Here is an 18,237-nt window from a genome sequence, read left to right as displayed (position 1 = left end):
TTTGGAGAGAAGAGTTTTATGAAGACTTCGGCTGAATTACAGCAGAAGGACACAGGGGATTCTATTGCTAATTTGATGTAATATGAATTGCACAGCAGAAACAGACCATTTAAATTAATGCAACATCTGAGCAGCGCAAAGTGGGTGTACCTCATTTGCTATAATTGCATGCATTTGCCTCCATAATTCCCTGAATTGGTCATGCCATTTGTGGATCCAGCTGTTTTAATCACTCTCATTTGTTTAATTTGTTTGTCATATCCCTGGTCTGCACATCCTCTAATGCATACAGAACAGCGTTCAAAAGCAGCCCTCGATTCATGCACTGGAATGCAGAAATGCTATAACTTGTTTACTTCATAGAGTTTACCTTACAACATACCGACTGTATGTTTACATTTGCAAATGATTGCTTGCCAGTTCACAATGCTCAGCATTGTTAAATAAGCACAACTCGACTGTATCAAAACCGGTAGAAGTTGAGTTTTGCGCTTCTCTGTAAAAATTCCAAAAATGACTTAATGTTTTATTTTGTTGTTCCTTTTACTGTCATTTGATTGAAGTCATAAAATATATGGTAACCTGAATATCCTCTTGTGATTATTCAGACTGACATATGAATGCACACACACACACACACACACACGGACAGTTGCATCATGAAGAGAATTTGTGCTGACACTAGATAAGATAAGAGAAATGTGTTCTCATAAAATATCTTAATGTTACTTTTGACAATGTTAAATGTTTTTCAAACCCATCACCGTTTTTGATTGGGCCTCGGAGGTTTTCTCGATGCTCAAAGTGCAACTTCCTAGCTTCTGCGACAGTCGGCTATGAAGGGGTGAGAGGTTATAGCCTTTAGTGATACTCAAATAAACACTCTTGAAGTATTGTTCCACACAATGGACCTTTCAGCAGTCGCACGCCCCCAACAATTTCTGCTCCAGCCGTCGCAGGCAACATGCACATCTGCAGATCTATATATCACCGTGCATTGCACACCCTAACATTCCACAGAGCGCAGCGCCGGCAGTGATTTGTGCTCTTCTCTCCTACTTTTTTTTTATTATTAAATTTTAATCTGTAATCTGAATGTCCTCTTGACTAAAAGCACAGCTTTTAAAATCAATCTCGCAGCCCGACCATAAACCTGAAGCGCATTATGAGCCGTATTGATGTTACAATGGCATCTCCTCACCTTCTCATGCTCCCTCGGCACTTGGAACGCATATATTGTCGTGTGCTAACAGATGGCCAATCTTGCAGCCAGAGATGCTTAAAAGTGTTTAATAAATGTAAAACAACCTATATAGTGTTGAAGAAAGGGGCCTAAAGCAGAACCAGCTGTCTGACCGTGGCAAGAGACCTTACAGAGGATTCGGGCCCATAAAGATGATGCCTAATACAGGCCAACACGTGGGCCTTACTGATATGCAATACAGGGTCCTGTTGTATATTGGACAGTTTATGGGCTACAACATCATTCCTCTGGAAAAGTGGACTGAGGCCATACGTTACTCTAGGCTAATTTATGACTTGATGGATTTTTTTCCTTTATATACTCTATCAGAGGAGAACAATAAAAGGAAGCAGGTGAGGTTGGAATGTAGAGCCTTTCATGTTTTTATCCCACTCCAGAGGCACACAGGCGTATTATGGTCTTAGAAGGTAATACATGAAAGTGTCTAACAAATTGTCAAATTAAGGATTGGTGTCATGACCCCTGGTGGTGTCTCTTTACAGCCATGAGCCTCTTCCACCCCAAGAGATTCTTTAGAACTGAACAGTGCAAAATTGAGAGCTAAATTTATGGAATGGAGAGGAAAAACTTTATTCTTTCCTATATCTATCTTTATTTTGTCTCTGCCAGAGAAAATAGTTCCAAACAAAGCCACAACAGAAATGGTGTAACATACAGTAGTGGTGTTTTTGATAGTATGACTACTATTATTTTTGGCATTTATTCAGAAAGGATAGTTAGAAATCTGACAAGAATTAAAGTACATATGGGATCGGAAAGGATGTTAGAAGTCAGGGTGAACTAAAGTGCAACAACATTCTTAAAAATAAAAGTTCTTAATTGGCATCTATGGGTTAATGAAGAACCCTTAACATCCATGGGACCTCTTTTTTATTAAGAGCTTTTCACTGATATATCTTTGGGGAGCCCAAAATGGTTCTGTTATGGCTTTGTTGAGAAAACACCCTTTTGCAAGCTTTATTTTCAAGAGTGTTAGCTGCATTGAAGCACTTCCCACAAGTCAGTGTTGCAGTGTTTTGTTTCTGAATGCGCAAATGATTCAGTGACTCATTCATAAAGACAGTCACTTCTTGCATTCCTGAATAAATAAAAGTGTTTTTGAATGAATTGGTTGAGTGAATCATTTAATGACTTGCTCATAAACACAGTAGCTTTAGTTCTTGAATGAATTAGCATTTTTGAACAAATCATTTCAGTGAATGATTCAATTGGCTCACTCATTATAAACATTTATCGCCACCCACTGGCATAACAATGCAACCTGCGGAAAGAGTAGCTGAAAAAAGTCAACCGCTAATATACAAATAGCCTGTCTGTAGTGCGTAAAAATAAACAGCGGAGCCGGAATGATACAAACAAGGAACAACTATATACATACATAAATTAAACATTGTTTCATTGGTCTATGAAGCTATCTTCAGAGAGATTCTTCCTCTCTGGTTCCTGAGCTGTTTTTGCAGTGAGGCTTAACTCGAAATGGAACATAGAAGGGCCCCTCCTCAGTTTAAGCTGTCTTAAATGCATTTTATATGACCTAATATTTCACCACACCAGGCCCATTTTCATCCTGAGATACACTCCAGATAAGAGTTATAATCTATGTGTGACGAATGTGCCAGACTCATGCCTCTGACTCTGGTATGTACACAACACTCTGCGGATATGGCAGGCTGATGGGGATAAGGAGAGAGAAAGAGAATAAAATGAAAGAGCAAGTGTGTTTGGTTAAGATGTACCTGTCAACTGGGATGACACACACGTCTGTACTCATTTAAATGAATCTCTTATCAGTACCTCAATGTGCCCACTCAAGAAACATTGACAGACGGTATGTTAACATGTTTGGTTGGTTTAGTTTTGTCAAGAGCCTCCAATAGACATTTATTGACTTTATTGAGTGGACATTATAAGAATCCCAGACAGCCTGCATGGGACTCCATTCACTATTTCAGAGAGGAGATTTTGATCTTCCCTCTACATTTTATTTGTTTTCCACAATTTATGCAGCTTTTGTTAAATTGGATTATCTGTTTCCATTCCGAAGTAATTAAACTTCTGATGCATTAATTATATAGGCTATAATTATATATTTTTCCCATATGTTAGGCTACTATGTGACCCTGGACCACAAAACCAGCCATAAGGGTCAATTTTTTGAAATTGAGATTTACATATCACCTGAAAGCTGAAAAATAAACTTTCAATTGATGCATATTGTTTGGCTGAGATTCAACTGTTTGAAAATCTGGAATCTGAGGATGCAAAAAAATCTAAATATTGGGAAAATCGCCTTTAAATTAGTCCAAATTAAGTTCTTAGCAATGCATATTAGTAATCAAAAATGTTATTTTGATATATTTACAGTAGGAAATGTACTAAATATCTTCATGGAACATGATCTTTACTTAATAACGATTTTGGCATAAAAGAAAAATCGATCATTTTGACCTATAATAATATATTATTGGCTTTTGCTACAAATATACCCATGCTACTTATGACTGCTTTTGTGCTCCAGGGTCACATAGGCTATTTTTTTCATTGCTATTACTAATGAGTGACCTGCTAATAAAAATAAAAACTAATATTCCTACAACTGATTAGGTACTACATGATTATATATTTATATATATATATAGAGGTCATTTATATGAAACATTTATCCAAGTTATTCAAAAAATGTATCATGTAAGGTTACTCGTGTTTTATAATTATTTTTTTATTATTCTAAATAGCATTACAATGTTTTACAAACAAGCTGTTTATTACACGACAAAACTAACAACAAAAGGGAAACGAACAGCTCAAACTCTCATAAGCCTCGCAGTCATTCGGATCCCAGGAACAGCGCCAGGCGCGCGCCGATCAAATCCTGTGTTTCCACGGCAACAGAGGAGGAGTTTACACTTCGACCCGTGACCACATCGGCGGAAATGAGGAACTAGGAAGTCGGCTGCAGGGCTGATGTGGAATACCACACATTTGTTTAAGATACATTAGTGAATTACTTATTCATATTCATCCACCGCAGATACCGATTGGCACAAGCGGTCACCCCACATGCAGTGGCGACGCTAGCTTGTTCGAGAAAGATGCTTCAGAGGTAAATATCAGAGGCTTGTGCTGAATGACTGTTTGACAGCAGCAGTACTGTGGGTAATAAAGCCAGCAGTGGTGCTTCTTATTGAATTAAATAAGGGAAGACCGCGGAGTGTTTTTTTCTTTAAATACTGGTTGAGTGACCACCCTCCTGAGGTGAAAGAAAAATGTGTAAATCTCGGTGTTTTGAAATATAAAAGATTTACAGAGCAAAATTAATAAAATGAGATAAATTACAATAATCCTTATTAACAACAACAACCATATAATCGTAATAGTAACATTTTATGTCTCGATCATAAATTTAATGTTAAATGATAAAACTTTTATTTATTTGAATCGCCAGCTTCTATACAGTAACTTATAAGCCTCGCACTTTTTCATACATAAAAAATAATAATAGTGCGACTTTGTATAAGCTACATAGTTAATTTTCTTTTCTTTTCTGAATGACAGGTTTTTTTATGTTTACCATTTTTAATTAAACATTTTAAAATAAATTTATGCCATTTATTATTTTTGTTGAACTACTCTAATTTTCAACAAATACATATGTGAATAATAAGTTGTAGAAACATATAGCAAAACAAACACACACGCATTGAGTTACAGACTCTGTGGTCACCATTGTAAAATTGGTCAGAAAGAAAAAATCACTTGCTCAAAAACAATTACATTTTTTTTTTTTTACTTTTTAAGTTTGTTGCATTGGTAAAATCACTCATTTTAGGTTACATTTGTTATTTAGGTGTCATTTGTAATATGAATTTAAGTTTTAATATTATTTTTTTCTTTGGTTTAGGTGACCTGAATTGGAGCGAGGTGAATGTGTGGGGTGTTTGAGGAGTGTAACAACATCATTGCCTGTTCTGTTAATAGATGCGGGTTTTGTAATGACAAATATGTTCTTCCCATGCTGTTAAACATAACTTTCGATTTTCATCTACTCTTGGTCGCTCATTTCCTATGATTAGAAGCTAAACAATATGTCAAGGCCAAATTGAAGTAATACATTTATTACTTCACATACCAAAATCCATAATTTTACACCTGAAGTCATTATGTCACTGGGCGAACAGTCACAGAAGTGGTTTCCAACTCACGTCCAAGCCACTGTTCTTCAAGCCACAGAACTGCAGCCAAAGGGCAAGAATGGTACCAACGATGCCTACACCATTATCCAGCTGGGCAAAGAGAAGTACTCCACCTCAGTGGCGGAGAAGACCCTCAGCCCGGTGTGGAGGGAAGAGGCTTCATTTGAACTGCCAGGGCTGCTGATGGAGAGCAATCCAGAGGTGTATGAGCTGTGCTTCACAGTCATGCACAGGTCCCTGGTTGGATTGGATAAATTCCTGGGCCAAAAAATCATCAACTTAAATGAAATATTTGACAACAAGGAACGGCGGAAAACTGAGTAAGTGAGTTAAATATTTCATTCATTTTTGATGCCTGTTCTTTTAAAGATGTATCCAAAGTCTTGTAAAACTATACAAATGTAGCATTCTTTCAAATAAGCTGAAGTATAATTATCGGGTTATTGGTATTTGCTAGAATATTATTATCGATGCTTCCTTAATTTTCCTCCAAGCTTCTAATCATTGGCCATATGTCACAATCAGTGCAAGCATTATTTATTCAGCAATCCTATGATATCACACCCTTGGGAGGAAGTTATGCACTGTAACCGATTGCTAACATCACTGTTGACACTCATGACACAAAGCACTCTACCAACCTCGCATCCCCTGGAAAGACTTTCAGGGTTAGCAGTCCCCATTGACTCCGTTCATGCAAGGGTTTCCTCTAACTGACGCAAGGGTACAAGAGTCCGTTTCGACACTGGAGTCGACAGGCCCTAATTATCGCACACCTGTGTTTGTTGATTGTACGGTGGTTCCCAGCGGCCCTCGCAGAGTGGGAGTATTGTGGTTCCAGGCAGAGGAAGATTTATCTTGGCCTTGACTCCCATGTGAAGAACAGGGGCTGGCTGGCTCTCCACATGCCCAGATCAGAGCTCCCTCACTGGGCCTGAGACCAGGTAAACCCTCTTCCCTCGGATCTACAAGCTCCCCAGTGTGTGGATGGTCTTGGAAAGAAACATAATCACCATTCACTAGCTGTGCCATGATGGAAGAAGAGCACTCAGCAAGATGGCAGCCTGTGACGACCCCAGAGGGAAGCGTGTTCCGATACTGAAGGAGTGTTTACAGTAGTGTTTGCATAAAAGAACTCTCTAGGTCAGAAGTGTTGAACTGCATTTCTAGAGGCTGCTTTGTAAGTGTACAGAGTGTCTTTTTAATTAGTGCTGATGTCAAGAAAGAGCCCGAGTGATGTTTTTATAAAAATAATGAATCACATTCTACTCAGTTTATCAGGTTTTAATAAAGTAGTTTTAATGGATATCATCTTTGCAAGTTTAAAATTCAAGATTCAAGATCTTCCTTTGCCATTTAGATAGGGGTACCATATAGATAAATACAAATAAGCCAATATTTATTTTCATGTTAGGCCAGTATCAACATTTTAATACCATTCTGTCTTAAATTGCAAAATACTAAAATCAGTCAATTTAAACACTACACGTGAGTTTAGACATTACACCATTATAATAAACAGTATGGAAAATGGATATTCATTCTGAGATTTGCTTAATATTACATTTTAAAATCTTATTAAATTAGTGTGTTTTTTAAAATTCCTTTTTTATTTCATTTTTGAAGTACAAAACGATTGCAATTCTAACTTTTCCATCTTAACATGTATACTAATTTAAAATAATATTAAGTACATAAAAATAAGTATAATAATAATTGAACAGTAACAATACATTTACATATTAAAATTATACAGTTAATCAGTACAGTACAGTTATTGTTTATTATAGTTTTCATTAATATTTAGAATTTTTATATTTTATATTCTTATTTTAATTTTAAAGTTTTATAAAAAAAATATTATGAATATCTCTGTATAGTTGTTTTTTTTTTTTTTTTTTTTTTTTTTAGTTATTTAAAAAAAAAACAATAATAAATATGCAGTTTTGGCTAATTTTGACTGACATCAATAAAAAATAAATAAATCTGTAATTAAAACTATCCTTCCGAAATAGGGTTTTCCACCATACATTTAGCTATGCTGGTGTAAAATGGTGCATAGCATCCGCTCACTGAACACATCCTGTATTGTATAAAATTCTGTCTAGTATTATACCTATACTTAAGTGTTCACGACCATCATTTCTAAATGAATGATCCTGCTCCAAGTGTCTTGAATTGCAGGAGCATCAATATTCAGCCACTCTTAAGATTCATGTGCCTCTGCTGAAATATTGTCCATTTCATAATCTCCAAATACCGGTATGAACATCAATGAACAAAGGCCAGATTTGTGCAAATGCCACCTCCTTTTCACACAGTTACAGCATCAATCACATTACTTCCAGTAGAAAAAAAAGAGTAAGAGGTTAAATAAACAGGAGTCGTGGAATGGGCTAGATGGGGGCGTATTACTTCACATTCTTTATGTGGCCCAAACCTGTGCAGTTACCAGGGAATTATGTTTATCCCTACTATAATATGCGTTCTCAGGAAGGGGGAAGGCTTTCAATTGGACTAAATGGACTATGCTGTGGATTTGTGTGAAGTGAAATTGGGTTTCTGGCCAGACAAACACATTGCCCCCATGTCGTTTTTGTATGAATTATACATACAGAGCAAAGCCTGAAAGAGAGTCTTCCCACCAGGGGGGTTTCACAGAAAAGGAGAAGTGAAAGAGTGTGCGGTTTTCTCCTGTTTGTTTTTATCAAGCTGTGAAAGTACACTGGAACATCTGCAAATTACTGGTGCATGTACCACCAGCCTAGCTGTTTTTAATAACACCTAAAAGGCCAACCACGCTCGTGACACAACGGCCAAAGATGTGTAGCTCTGTAGGAGCAGTGTTCAGAATTTTGAATTTACAAACTTTTCAAACTTTTTTTTTTTACTCAAATTATCAAATTACTCAAATTAAATTAATCTAAATACTGGATCACTGGAAAATCACTGGAAAATTGGAAACCAGTAAGTTAGCATAACCCCAATTTCCTCAACAAAAACAGATTTTTCCACTGAATTTTGGATTTTTACAGTAGATAAACTCTGTGAACAACAAAATATGTGTAGAATCAATCAATAAATAAAGTTAATTGAAAAATAAGTTGCATCGTAGTCCATCAAAGTGACATTTTTATTTTCTGACTGTTATACCTGCCTTTCAGAATTTCTGACAACATTTTATTTTAAAAAATTGTCTTCTACTTCCTGTCTCTCTCTCTTGTCAGCTGGTACACGCTAGACTCACGACCAGGTAAGAAGAGGAAAGACCGAGGCAAGATTCAAGTTAGTATCCAGTTCATGCGGAACAACATGACCGCCAGTATGTTCGATTTGTCTATGCGAGACAAACCCAGATCACCGTTCTCCAAGCTCAAGGAAAAGATGAAGGGTCGCAAACATGATGGTGCCTTTTCAGACACATCCTCCGCCATCCTTCCACGCTCAGGACAGAGTGAGGCTGATTCTCTGCCAGACCAGCACCCGCACCCTCACCCTCAGGCTGCACCTGAACCCAAGCCAAAACGCTCGTTGCTCACAGGGACGCAGAAACTTTCTGCTGCTCACTCCATGTCTGATCTGATAGGAACTCACTTCAGGCCCAAACTTGACTCTATGAACTCTATTGAGGAGAAAGGTGAGGATAAGCAACCACTGCAGTCCCATTTAATCACTAAGTGAGTTAAAAGCTTATGGGTCATTACTGATGTATTTTATGTTGTAACCTAAAATGTGAAAACATCTTGAGCTTGTGTTATCCACAGACATTATTTCCAGCAATCAAAAAGTCATTGTCTTCAGGATGATGAAACGTGCTAAAATGCTAACGCGTATCTAGGTTTCGGCCTACAAAAATACCTCATGCCTGCAGCGCTCTATGGAGAAGCGCTAAAGAAAATGTCCCATCTTTCTCATCCACAGGGGTCGCTGCATCTCACAGACACTCTCAGAGTGATGGATATGGTTGCCCAACCAGCGACGTTCCATGTGACCCCTTTTCCGACATCGGAGACAACATGCCCCAGAAATTCGCCACTCTCCCACGCAACCGCAATCCCTTCGAGGGAGATCAGGGGATGCTGTGGGGGGCAGAGAAGAAAGAGAAGAAGGAGAAGGTCGGTCTTCTGGGCAGAGTGACTGGGAAGAAGGAAGGAAAGAAAACGGCTGCTGGAACGAGAACCGGAAGCTCGGGAGACCTGCGATCTCCAAACCCCTTTACCAATGAAACCAACCCTTTCCTCTCACACTACAGATCTAGGTATGACTAGTTTTTAGCCATTTTGTTGGTGGCTTTTATACGTTATAGCTACTTTAATCAAGCTTTCGTTACAGTTACTTGAGGTCAAATGGCATTAGCATTTAATGTTTAATGAGGAAAAATAAATAAGAACAAAATTAAGTTTAATATTATACATGTAAAATATTTATTTGAATGAATATTTAAGTATTATTTAATATATTTAATTTAATTGTATTTAAATGAATTATGTGATATATAATAGTATTATTCATTCAGCAATAATTGCTGAGGAACGTGTCTTCTATTACTTTTGCCTGCCATTTCCAACCTCTGCTCTTTTCTCAGTAGAGTTAGATGAGGACAGTCAAGCACTTAATGTTTATCAGAGAAAGTCTGTCATTAGGAAGACCTTATCAATGTCATTAGGCCCGATTCAGACTACAGGGTCCTGACCAAGCCACAGTAATGAGATCTGAACGAGAGATAGACCATTCAATTAACAATTGATCTGCCCGTAGCCTACCAGGCCGTTCATCCTCTCCAGTTACTCTCTCATCTTAGATCACAGGTCTTCCAGGGGTCACAGGTTAGCCAAAAAGACATTTAACAAACCTGCCTAATGTGTCTAGTACATAAAGATCTGTGTGATCTTTCCACCATTATACATAACCAGCAGCCTTGATGGATCCCATCCTTTCACAATACTTTGTCATTAAAAGATTGAGCCACCACTCATAACGGTACGCCCATGTAAGCATAAAGTCAGTTTATTTTCTTGCAAGTTGCAGTGGTGTTTGATGGATGTGGTATGGGTGGAAGAAATGTGTCAGCCGGTTGAATTTCCAAATTTCCTGTTATGATTAAAAAGACAATTCAACGTCAGACTATCAGTTTAGATAACTTATTCACTTGCTGTGTGTATTTTTATTAAAATGATGCTAAAAATAATAATTTTATATTATTTAAAAAAGAATGCTTTAGAATTTTTAATAATAGTAATTTTATAAATATATTTATGCCACTAGATTGTCTAATAGACATTAGTACATTGCATATAATAGACACTACTCTTTAGACGTTTGGGGGGTTTTTTCCAGAAAGAAACTATAACAGTAAGGGTCATTAAATTGACAATAAGCACATTAACAATGCTAAAATTTGATAGATCTGCTTTAAATAAATGCTGTTTTTAAGGCTTAATACTCATCAAAGAGTCTTGAAAACACAGTTTGCAACACAACTGTTTTCAAAATTGCTAATAATAGGAAATGTTTCTTGAGAACCAAATCAGCATATTAGAAGGATTTCTGAAGGATCATGTGACTATAAAGACTGGAGTAATGACTGTGGAAAATGCAGCTTTGACATTGCAGGAATAAATCACACTTTAATTTTATTTAGAAATAGAAAAGTTATTTTAAATTGTGATAATATTTCACAATATTAGTGTTTTTACTGTATTTTATTAAATAAATGCGGCCTTGGTTAGCATAATAGACTTCTTTCAAAAACTTTCCACCACAATTTTTTTAAACGCTTAAATATGTAGCATACCGTCACTGTGGTATAAAATTGCTCATAATGTGCTAAAAGATTTTGGTCTCACCGCCCACTTACTGAGTGCCGTAACTGGCTGTAATGCCTTTGTTGTGGTCAGTGACCAATTGTTGAGAAATGAAAAGTAGACTTGCTGTTTGCATGTGAGGGGGTGTTGAACCATTTCCTGACCCTCAGTCAGATAACTAAAAGTCAACTCAAAAGTTATATTGAACTTCTACAGGCAAGTAGCAGTTGCATTAACGGATGTGATGTGTTTCATGATAATGCTTGTTGTTGTTGTCGACCAAGATTTCACCAATTTTAAATTGATTTGAATTTTAAATGAAGGGGTTTCCTGTAAGATGAAAGTGCATTTTATGTATTTATTGAAGTAACAGCTTTGTCTTTTTTTTCCCTGTCTTGCAGTGACAACATGAGAAATCCCACTAGTACTGAGGACCTTACACAGAGACTCAAAACCTCTCCTGAAAAGAAGCACGGCATGAAAAGTGCAAGAGAGCATGTAAGTTCATTCCAAAGAAATAGTGTACACTGTATGTTTTTTATATTTTACACTATTGTAATAAAGCTAAATTACGTTTGACCACACTAAATATAAGAAATCATTTTCCATTTCTATACATTGCTTAAAAAAAAAGGGTGTATTTTCACATTGTCACTGTCCAGTCTGTCTAGACACAGTTTGACCACATTTCTTAGAAGTTTGCAAAACTTGTCCAAAGTTTTAATTGGTCATTTATTGCAGCCCTATTATACATGGAAGTCGTTGATGCTGATCTCTGACTGAGTATCACTTGTGGAGCTCTGCTTGGAGGGCCATTTATCTAATTAACAGCTGAAATGGGTGGTCATCGTCTTTGATCTGCATGTAATTTGAAGTAGTGTGATGTTATTAGAGCGCTTCCATTTCATTAGCGAGCCATCTTGGACAGTATGTTCTCTCACTCAATAATTGGAAATCTAATCATTAATAATACGCAATTTGTCACTGGTCTAATTTTACACTGTAGGTCAAACCAAGGTCAGCATTAAACGTGGAAAGGGGCCCTCTCTCACTTTGTCATAATTATACTGATTGTGATCATCATCGTGTCCAGCGCGGAGTAACGCAACGTTTGCTTGCCTGCTATGTGAGAATAGCCGCTGAAGTGATGTTGAAACTGGAGACGCGTTGCTGAAAATGGCTTTCCTCACTCATATTTGAGGTTATGTTAACACTGCATGCGTGAAATAGTGTCTCTGGCACTCTAAGGCCTTAATTAAAGGATGGGGGGTGGGGGGGGGGGAGCCGGCCGAGGCATTTCAAAGGACTTGGAGTTTTAGATTTTCAACGCAAAGGCCCTCATTAGTGCCCATAATGAGACAACTGAAGAATGCCAAGTGGAAGTCTTATCTCTCCCACACTCCTGATTGCCTAAATCTGCTCATCAGCTGCTTGCCACTTCATGGTCATTTCCTGGGCTCTTTTCCTGCCCCTGCTAGCTTGTGCCCTGGTGGTTTTGCTATTCATGCAGCATCTTTCTCTCTAAATCTAACTTTGATTCAGTGTTAGCTGTTCTATATTGCCAGAGAGAGCTGTTTTGGCATGCGTTGTCTGTTGACCAGCATTACCAAACGCTCAACTCAGCAAGCACACCTAAAAATGTATGAATGTTTATTGCATGCAAGTGGCATCAGCAAACAAATTTGGAAGGTGTTTTGAAATTGTGATTATTTTTTTGTGGATGCATGAAGTCAGTTCACTTCAGGTTCACTACAGGTGTAGTTCATCATATTGACTAGAGTAAAAACCCCTCTACCAGAAACCATAAAGCATTCAAATACTTTTTTGCTTCAATTTTGAACTATAAATCATATTTTTAAACAATAGATTCATTCAGCAAATGTTTTGCTTGGAAAGTGTACTTTTTCATTTAAAATAAATCCTGCTTGGTTTTATATATTGTTGTCTAATGCAATGACATTCACGCGATTTACGTGTCTAAATACGTTTTAGGGCCACTGTATTTTTGCTTTAGTTTCTAGAATGGCAGTTTTATGGAGTCAAATTTGCTCTGCTGTTTCTTCAGGGAAAAAGAGAAGGAATGTTTTGTTTTCATTACAGTAATCTAAGGAGGATTATCATAATCAAAGTGTCACATGTATAAACAGCTGTCCGATAGGGTGGCTCAAGTTCAAACCCAGAAGCAGTTCAGACTCTGAAGCTTCAGGTTAAATGTGTTAAGTGCAATGTATGAATGCAGATTATTATTAATCTTCCATTTAGTATTATACATGTAAACACAGATAACTTTTATGGGTTTTATATAGATATATCATCACACAGGGCTGGTGCTTCAAAATATTCAGATGTCTTAAATTCACTTTTCAAAATTTGAGGCTGTAAAAAGTCTGAAATCTTGTTTTTAGAGGTATTAAATTTGAAAAGTTTAAAGGTTTTAGTCCCTTATTTAATTTAATATATTTATTCTAAAAGTATTAAGGTCTTACATTTAATTTCTTTAAACACAGAACCTTATCAGTGTAGATTTGGTGCAAGAACTTCATTTCTGGACCTATTTGGATTGTTTGGTAATTAGATGAATTTCGGCTCTGTGTCTTGTTGATGTTGATTTTGGGTGGCAATTTTATTGTAATTAACTAAGCAGTAATTAGGCATGACTGAGAGTCGTCCACTCATATTTTGACACCGCTGAAATGCATAAACTCTCCAAGAGATTATATCAACTGACCGCATTTAGTTCTTGTTTTCACCTTGACAGCAGAAAGTGTGAATTTGTCAGAACACTTGATAGCAGATGAGCAAATGTTTCTAAATTGCCGTTTCCTCAATATCATTGTGAAATCAGATGCAGACACTTCTCATGTCAACACATAATCGCTCTGCTTGAGAGAACTGAGGCTTGAGCGTTTAGAGCAACACTTTTAATAAAAGCTTGTTTATCAAGTAAGCTCTAAAGGCAGCATTAAATAACATGTTTATTTCGATCATGTCTCCTAAAATATTTTGCCCCTAGAAAATTTGAATGTTTTTTTCTCTAGCTTAATTCAGAGTCACAGAATTATTAGTTCAGCTACTACTGTATGTAGCATTATTTCTTATCCATGTATACATCATTGTGCAGTGTTTAAATGAACATATTGGCATGTTTCACATTGGAAATTTTACAGTATCAAATTATAGGTCAAAAGAAGCAAACAATTGATTTACTTCAGAGAACAGTTTGAATTCCCAGCATGTTATTGGCAATAAAAAAGTAGAGATTTAACAACTTTTAAGAATCATATGTCATGTATTATTCCTTACATCTAGGAACCTGAACATCTGCAGACGAATATGGCGGCCTACAGCAATCTCTCGTTTGAAGAAGTTGTGCAAGAGCTCATCAAGCAGAAAGAGGTGGTGAGAAAGAAAGATGCTCATATTCGGGAGCTGGAGGACTACATTGATAACCTGCTGGTCAGGGTAATGGAAGAGACGCCCAGTATCCTGAGAACACCCTATGAGCCCAAGAGAAAAGCTGGGAAGATCTCAAAGAAGTAAAGGATCTCCAAAGTATATTATAACAGTTTTCTGGCTAAATATGTATTGCTTGTAAAAAGACACATGTCATTTCTGACAGGTCAAGTGTATTTGTTCACACACGGACAGATTTCTTGCCGTAAAGTTACTCTAGGTTTGCAAGAACAACCTGATATATTGTGAAGAAAGATAGGCACTAAATGTGGCGATGCCAAACCCCTTTTTAGATTTTTCCATTATTTAGATTTTTTTTAAAGAATCTTTTGAGCTGTTGACTAATACTTTGAGTAAAATGTTTTTGAAAATCTTCACAAGCAGCCATTCATAGTTTAGAGCGGTGTTTTTGCGCGAGGAGACCAATGTTATGTTTTTACCGACAATAACTGTGTTTAAGTTGACTTTTATTTTGGATTCAGTCAATATAACAGAATTGAGCACTTAATACTCTCACTGTGTTTTGCGATGATCACTGGGGTGGACTGTCCATATGAGGCCTTTAATTTGCTACGACTGAATTCATAATTCATACTTTAAAAAGTGGAACCAGATCAATTGATGTACGTTTGTCCACAAATATGTGGTGAAACAAGGAAACACTTGGATGGCACCACAGGACATAGAAGTGATTGTTTACTGCATGTTTTAGCACCAGGGCATATTGGGTTTGACAGGGTAATTCTCCTGTCACTTTTGAGGGTGTTTACACTGTAGATGAAGAGTGATCAGACTCATAATATTGGCATGTGTTTGGTGCCATATTGATATGATACAAGACGTCAGTACTGAAAACTTTTGGTACTTTTTTGCCAAAGCATACGTCTATAAAATAATACACTGGTACAGAATTACACTACTAATATTTATTTTGAGCTTGATTGCAATGAGCAAATGTGTATGTGAATAACACTGTTCACTTTTTAAGTCTAAAAAACAAACTGCCTGTTACATACAGAAGTGTAGAAATGAGCATCCAGTCTCCCAAGACTTCACTCTGAATGTCCTTCTGTTGAACTGGAATGTACTGATGCTGAATATCTTTAGTGTACCGCAGGACTGTCAAAATGTGTGGGCTGCCTACAGTTGACTACACCACAGTGTTGACGGTTTTTGATTAAACTAGAGCTAGCCGGTCAGTCAATCAAGCACATAAGTATTATATAGCCCCTTTTTAATTTCTAATTTTACCACAGCAAATCTAGCCCATGCGTATTTAAAACCACGGCAAATAATTGATTAATTTGGCACATCTTTATGCCTCATTATGGAAACATTTCAGTCGGTTTGATTCATTACAATGTATAGCATGTTTCGTGATGAGCGATGTAGACAAAAACTAACTAAAGAACAATTGTTTACAGATTGCTTTATAGTTTCAAGGCAGTACTCTTTGACATTGTACTGCTTTCCCAATGCTTTTCTTGTAGGACACTTCTTATAGTGTTTACTGTGATTTTTCTCATCTTGTGTCATTGCTAGCACATTCTGGTGAGAAAATGACATTGGCTATCATTCTTGGTAACTCAGCATATATTTTGCACCTTGGAGCATACTGTACAGCAGTGGTGCATGTGTGCCCCGCATACTTAAAAATGTACATTTGAGAAAACTAGAACGATTGTAGTTTGTAAAATAATATGTTAGCCCTTCATGTGAAGAACGAAACAATTCTTTAGGCCATAATACCCCTTTTTGATATTTTTAAGACACAATAGTATATATGTGACCCTGGACCACAAAACCAGTTTTAAGTGTCAATTTTTCAAAATTGAGGTTTATGCATCTTCTGAAAGCTGAATAAATAAGCTTTGTTAGGATAAGACAATATTTGGCCAAGATATAACTATTTGAAAATCTGGAATCTGAGGGTGCAAAAAAATCTAAATATTGAGAAATACGCCTTTAAAGTTGTCCAAATGAATTTCTTAGCAATGCATATTACTAAACAAATGAAGTTTTGATACAGTAATAAGATAAGTAGTTTTTCTTAACAACATGGTAAAACACTGTGCTGGTTAGTTGTGCTGGAAAGGAAGTCTAAAATGATCTGTAAATTATTTTTATTTTATTCATTTAAAGTTTTATTTACTTACATTTTATGTATTTGGAGAGGTTTACATGCGTGTAATTGACTCATTCAGTGCCTCGTGCAGTGTTACACAGTGCTGACATTAGTTAAACGCTCTTATAATGTCAGTTTTCTAACAATGACATTATAATAAAAATTACATTTTGTGTGAGCAGACAGAAGCTAGTTTTTCCATATATTTCTGTTTACATGTCAAAATTGTATATCCTTTGTAATATGGATAAACGTGTTAAAGCTTTTATTCACAAATCAATTACAAATGTTGTATGCCAGGCTCACGTTATTTATTAATTTTTTTTTTTTCTGCATTATATTTGTCACTGGCCAAAAATGTTTCATTGAATTAATTAAATTCAGAAAAATTAAGCAGAAAAAGTTAGTGATAGTACATATTTTTCATATCAGGAATTCTGTGTCTTTTTTTCTTCAAGAGCTTTTGATCAAATAAGGTTCAAAATTGCTTAAGATTTGCTGTAGATCTTATTGTCGGATGGATAAGAAGTGTTGACGCGCATTGATCATATTCAGCTGAGCACTTTGCTGCTTCTGTCTGTTTTGTCTCGTTGAACTGGAACTGCTATGCATCTCTCTCCAGAGCAATTCTGTGTGGTACGCTGAATGTATTTTGACCAATCAGCAATGTCTGTAATCACAAACACAGTGTTGATTATCCTGTGTAGATATTACCTAGCACTTCTTTTATCACTTTTTACAGCTAAAATGATGTTGATGCATTGTTTGCTTTCAATAATATTAACAGTATAATGATCGTCATGGTTTTAAGTTGATTATCAAGAAATATGTCATTTTTAATGTGTAGGTTTTTTATATCCATTAGTTTATTAATGGCCCCAGTGTTTAGACTACCTATTATTTTTGCATTTTCTTTCTTTTTGCTACTTGCTTGGCTGTTGAGCTTTGATTTTCAACATTTTAATGTTGTGTATTTAGAGGTTTATAGCTATTTAGTTCTAAATATGTTACAGTGATCATATTTGTTTGTATGCTGCTATTTTCCTGCAGATGGTTTAGATAAATTCACACAGCTTCATTAAGACTTGAAAAATTAGAATGGGGAAAAAAATGTGTTTTTCCTCCATACAGGATAGTAGCAGGGCAAAAGTAAAAAGAAAACATATGAAAGCCACACTATCAACACAAAGTTAAAATAGAAAATAATAATTGAATATCTTTTTTTTCCATTAGGTGTCTTCTATACATTAATCTCTGGTGCTGCAAAATCATATCATATATATACACGTTTGTTCCAATTGTTCAGTATTCTGTATCATATGGGTTTCAATTGATGTAAACGACTTTATACTCAGACACTCCTTCCTTTAAAATACTTGTTTCTCTATTTCCTCCAAA

General features: G+C 36.3%; 1 protein-coding gene across 1 annotated transcript in view; it reads left to right on the top strand.

The window, feature by feature from the left end:
* Positions 1-4,181: 4,181 nt before the first annotated feature.
* Positions 4,182-18,237, top strand: part of rab11fip2 (RAB11 family interacting protein 2 (class I)) — a 14,374-nt gene continuing 318 nt past the window's right edge. Inside the window, exons 1-6 of the mRNA XM_079439674.1 lie at positions 4,182-4,367; positions 5,166-5,777; positions 8,685-9,094; positions 9,379-9,715; positions 11,663-11,759; positions 14,571-18,237. The exon at positions 14,571-18,237 is cut by the window's right edge and continues 318 nt beyond it. Of these exons, the coding sequence (XP_079295800.1) occupies positions 5,425-5,777; positions 8,685-9,094; positions 9,379-9,715; positions 11,663-11,759; positions 14,571-14,801 (1,428 nt within the window). The 5' untranslated portion in view covers positions 4,182-4,367; positions 5,166-5,424 and the 3' untranslated portion in view covers positions 14,802-18,237. The remainder of the gene's footprint in view (positions 4,368-5,165; positions 5,778-8,684; positions 9,095-9,378; positions 9,716-11,662; positions 11,760-14,570) is intronic.

The sequence above is a fragment of the Barbus barbus genome (assembly GCF_936440315.1).
Source record: "Barbus barbus genome assembly, chromosome: 18".
Classification (NCBI taxonomy): domain Eukaryota; kingdom Metazoa; phylum Chordata; class Actinopteri; order Cypriniformes; family Cyprinidae; genus Barbus; species Barbus barbus.
The sequence above is the reverse complement of the archived record's forward strand: the minus strand, read 5'-3'. Positions and strand labels throughout refer to the sequence as shown.